The sequence below is a fragment of the Terrapene carolina genome, unplaced genomic scaffold (assembly GCF_002925995.2).
Source record: "Terrapene carolina triunguis isolate 2854851 unplaced genomic scaffold, T_m_triunguis-2.0 Scaffold25447, whole genome shotgun sequence".
In the NCBI taxonomy this organism is placed as follows: Eukaryota; Metazoa; Chordata; order Testudines; family Emydidae; genus Terrapene; species Terrapene triunguis.
The window spans coordinates 1-5,178 of NW_020689798.1; the positions used below are offsets into that span (position 1 = coordinate 1).

The window sequence follows — 5,178 nt, forward strand, 5'->3', positions numbered from 1 at the left end:
GCGGCTCCCCACCAGACCCCTCCCTCTGCCCCTTCCCCCCCCCCCCCCCCCCCCCCCCTCCTCCGCCCCCCCCCCCCCCTGCAAACACACCCACAACTTCCCACCCCACATCCCCCACCCTCCACGTGACTCCCCGCCCCACTCCGCTCTAACCCCCTACAATCCTCTCCCCTCCCAGATCCGGGGAGAGAACCCAGGAGTCCTGGCCTTCTGTCCCCCCACTCAAACTCCCTAGACCCCCTCCCCTCCCAGAGCCGGGAAGAGAACCCAGGAGTCCTGGCTCCCAGCCCCCTGCCCTCTAACTCACCAGACCAGCATCCCCCCTCCCCACCGCCAGTTCCTCCCAGCACCCCCCACTGCGGCTGTGCTGGGCGGGGCTGAGATGCTGCAGTGGGGCGGGAGGGATGCTGGATGGAGGATGCAGTTGCTATGAGACAGGAGCCAGGACACCAGCCAATCCCATGGAGCTTCATCAGCTGGGCCACGCCCACAACCCCCCTCCCGTCCTGACAGACTCCTGGGTTCTCTCCCAGCTCGGGCATGGGAGTCGGGGCTGGTGGTTGGGGGGAGGGGCTGGGAGCCAGGACTCCTGGGTTCTCTCCCGGTTCTGGGAGGTGGGAAGATGGGGGTGCCCCTTTGCCCCTCTTACCTGTCTCACGGCTGCTCCTGTCTCCTTCTCACCCTGAGCCGCAGCCCCCACCCCTGAAGGCAGCTTGTCAGCCCCCAGTCCAGAGTGCCCCGGGGGTCCCGCCACCTCTGGCGCCGCCTGGGGCTCCCCAATATCCAGCTGGGGGAGATCTTCCTCATAGTCCTCCTCCTCCTCTTCCTCCTGGAGGCTTCCAGAGCTGCCGCTGGGTGGGGTGCCCACCAGGGGGCGCCCTGCCTCGTCCCCCTCCCACAGTCCCTCGGGTGGGAACCCCGGTGTCCGGGCAGGGAACCTCCGGCACCCCCACTCGTCCTCAGGGTCTGATGCATCCGCAGGGGGCACTCGAGGGGGTCCTCCGTTCTCCAGAGGGTGCCAAGTCCGGCGGGGGTCCCCCCTCCAGGGCTGCAGCGGGGTGGGGGGGTAGCTGGGGTCTGGGGTCACGTCGGATGGGGTGACCCCATTTTCGTAGACCCCCGGGCTGTCATATTCTAACAGGTCCGTGTCGGTGCCTTCGGAGTCCAGGCGGGGCCGTGGCTCTGGGTTTTTGGGGGCAGAGAGAAAAGGGGGGGTCAACAGTGGGGTTCAGTTGATAGCATCCCACAGGGTTCAATGCCCCCCACAAATTCAGCCCCCCCACACTGTCAGGAGAATCTAGGTTTGGGGGTGCAGGGAGAAAAGGGATGTGGGGGGATCAGGAATTGGAAGGCATATACAAAATGGGTGCTGTGGGGTGAGAAAGGGGGTTCAGGTCAAAATCACCCCCATACAAGCGTGGGCAGCGGTGGATGCCCCTTCTGCAATATGGGGGACCCCACAGGCACCCCTGTACAGAGGGGGGGCTGGGCCGGAGGGCTCCCCGACAGACCCAGGATTAGGTGCTCCTTCTTCCCTGCCCCACCCCCCAAACTCACCAGGGTCATCCAGGATGGGCTGAAGATCCTGGGCCAGGATCTTGGCCACTCGAGCCGCCTCCACAGCCTTCTCGGCAGAGGCCAGCGCGGCCGTGGCCTTCAGCCGGGCATCGGCCGCCCTGGGGAGAGGGCAGGGTGGGTCTCTGTGGGGTGGGACCTCCCTGGGGTCAGCGCTGGCCCCTCCCCCAGCCAAGCCTGCCCACCTATCCTGCACCCATCCCCAGTGCAACCAACCAAGCCCCCAGCCTAACCCTCGGCACCTACCACCCCTCCCCATCCATCCTACCCCACAGCCCTGATCCCTTGCCGTCAGCCACCCACCCAGCCCCAGCACCCATCCAGACCCACCCTGGGCCCCAGCACCTGTTCCCACCCATAGTTACTGATCACACACCCTGGACCCCAGGAATCACCCCCGATCCATCCCTATACAGTGCCCAGCCCCCACCTTGCCCCTGCACTTCACCCAGTCCCCAACGCCCTCCCCCTAATTCCCAGCCCCCTCCCGCTCCATGCCAGGGGAAGCGCCCTTCCCCCACCAGCAGCCTCTCTGCCCCCCCCCATGCCCAGTGGATGCTGCTGCTCCGCTGTTTCCACAGCAACCGCCAGCCAATTGCTATTGCCATCACCCGGTTGCCTAGGAGACCAGGCAGCCTCTGCTAGGCCCTTGCACACACTCCATGTAACCTGTCTTCCCCACCCCCAGCCTCCAACCATGCCCTGGCTGGGGAGGGCAACATGGCAGGGGGGTGGGGGGGAAGAGCAGGGAATGGTGGGGGAGAGAAAGAAAGAAAGAAAGAAAGACAAAACGAGACACAAAACGAGACAGCCAGCGAAAGAAATAATTAACGAAAAGCAACAAGAGAAGGAGAGTGCCAGAGGAAAGGAGAGAAAAGCAAACTCCAGCCAGACAGAGAGGAGCCATCATCGCTGTTTGTTGGCAGAGCCAACGTCTCAATTCCAGTGCTGGGCAAGGACACAAGTTCTGGCAGCCAAGTCCATCCACCCACCTGCTTTCCCTATGCCAGCTAGAAACCCAATGATCCCCAAGAAAGCACCTCAGTATGGTCAAGTTTGGGCGGTAGGGCCTTCCCCTCCAGCACCCCAATCTCAGCAAGGCCTCCACGCCATTCACTCAGCCACCCAGCCTCTCCTCCGTCCGGGCCAACTGGACAACTTTCAAGATGACTGCCCCAATTGGGGTAACTTGAACCAACTTCAAATGGCCGCCCCAACTGGGGTCATTAGAACCAACTTTCAAGATGGCTACTCTTGACCTCCCTCTTGACCTTACCCTAATGCAGGGTGAACTCCCCCTTCTTAGTAGGGGTGGGACTTCTTCTGCAGCCCCTCAGCTGACCACTGGGACCTCCCAATTCATTTGCCTACTGGGACTCCATCGTTAATTAGTTCCCATCCAGCCCCTGTTTCACCCATGCATGCCCGCAGGGAGGGTGGTTGACAAAATAACCCATGTGCCTCTGGGAGAATGGACAAGTTGGTGTTCCATGGTCATTTCAACCAGCTTTCAAGATGGCTGCTTAGTTGGGGAGGTCACTTGAGTCAACTTTAAAATTGCTGCCCAGCTGAGGGTGGTTTGAACCTGATTTCAAGATGGCTACCCCAGTTGAGGGTCACTTGATCCAACTTTCAAGACGGCTACCCAGTTGGGCTGGCTTGAGCCAACTTTCAAGATGGCTACCACTTCGGGGTGTCAGTTAACCCATGTTTCAAGATGTCTACCCACTCGGGGGGTCACTTGAGCCAACTTTCAAGATGGCTGCCAGTGACCGCCCCCCCTCATGACCTCTCCCCATCATGGTTTGAGGTCTCCCTTCCCAGGCAGGAAGTGAAGGTTCAGGAAGGAGGGAAAATGGTACCTGGGGAGGGAGTTGTGGGACAAGAGGCCCCTCCATGTGGATGGAGGAGTTATGACTTTGGGCCTACTGAGGCCTACAAGGCCTATGTGAAGCCTGGGCCTTGCCTAGATTTGTGGCCAGGAGAAAAGGCAGTGTTCTGGGGTGTTTTTCAGAGGTGAATCCCAGGACCCAGAGGGGCTCCCTGCCCAAACCCCTGAAGCCCAATTCAAATCCCAGTCCCACTGCAGGCCCCAGAGAGTGTAACAGGGAGTGTTATTTAGACACACGTCCACTGCCCCCTGACCACACACACTGCCCCCCGAGCCATTCCTCTACATCTCCCCTCCCCTCTGCACCCACTCCCCTCCTACATCCCCAATCCCCCATCCCCCTTCCCCCCAAAACCCACCCCATGCTCTGCCTCCACATCCCCCACTCCTCCATGTACCCCATTCTCCCCAGTCCCGTATGTCCCCACCCCACGTTCCCCTCCACAGTCCCTCTCCCCCCACACTCCCTGCACTCCCCCACCCACACCTGACAGCCCCCAATGCTCCAGCTCCCCAGCACCCCACAGCCGCCAGTGGCCCCCGTCTGCCAGCTGACCTGGTGGCCGCCATTTCCTGCTTCTGCCTGGCCAGGCTGACGGCTCTGCGGGCCATCTCCACCGCCCGGTCCACCTTCTCCTTCACCTTGCTGCGCCGGAGCGGGATGAGGTTCTTGACCTTGCCGCTCACCAGGCGGTTGAGCTTGTACTTGCCCTCTTCCTTGGTGCCGTCGGGGTAGGTGGTGCGCCCGTAGCCATGCCGCCGGTTCCCCAGCCACTCGCCTTCGTAGCGCAGCCCGTTGGAGCGCCGGCTGACCCCGTAGCCGCTGCGCCGGTCGGCACGCCACTCCCCGGCGTACACCTCAGTGGAGGAGCCCTCGATGGCCAACCGCGACGGCATCTCGGGGGGTTCGGTCTCGGCGTAGCTCAGGGTGGTGGCTTCGCTCCCGGTCGAGCTCACCCCGGCTTCACTCTTCAGCGAGCCCCGCTTACTGCCCAGAGAGGCTTTGGACTCAGCCCGGCGCACCCGCAGACCGCTCAGCAGCAGGGAGCGCCGGAAGAAGAAGCCCCCCGTCTTCTTCTTGGCCCCCTTGGGGAAGTGCGGGTCACCGGGGAAGGCCAGCACGAAGCCGCCCCGGGAGCCCGAGGCCGGGCTGTCCCCCGGGAGCAGCGGAGGGGGCAGGGGAGGGGGAGGGAGTGGAGCAGGGGGCCCGCCAGGGTCAGGGTCGCTGCGGAGCGATTCCAGCGAGGTGCGGCGCAGGGAGCACACCAAGGCAGCCTGGCGGTAGGGGACGCTCTGGCGAACGCCGTAGCCGTGCCGCTTCCCGGCTTGCCACTGGCCCTGGTAGGTGCCTGCAAAGGAGGGCACGGGGGGTTAGAGGAGGGGGGACGCCAAACCGGGGGGCGGGGGATGGAAACCGGGAAGAGAGGGAGGAAGTGAAGGGAGGGAGGGAGGGAGGGAGGGAAGGTGGAACCGCAGGGATAGGGGGTGGGTGATGGTCCTGGGTGGATGGAGGGCGGGAGGGAGGGAAGGTGGAACCGCAGGGATAGAGGGATTGGTGGCAGGTGGATGGATGGATGGATGGAGGGTGGAACCGCAGGGATAGAGGGATTGGTGGCAGGTGGATGGATGGATGGATGGAGGGTGGGCGGGAGGGAGGGAGGAAGAGTGGAACGGCAGGGATAGAGGGGTGGGTGATGGACCTGGGTGGATGG

General features: G+C 63.3%; 1 protein-coding gene across 1 annotated transcript; it reads right to left on the reverse strand.

The window, feature by feature from the left end:
• Positions 1–649: 649 nt before the first annotated feature.
• LOC112118558 (junctophilin-4-like) lies at positions 650–4,815 on the reverse strand (the record flags this gene model as incomplete). The annotated part of the gene is made up of 3 exons (XM_024216924.1): positions 650–1,182; positions 1,558–1,676; positions 4,023–4,815. Coding segments are annotated over 3 exons (1,445 nt in total), but the record flags the coding sequence as incomplete, so codon positions are not given.
• Between the last annotated feature and the right edge of the window lie 363 nt (positions 4,816–5,178).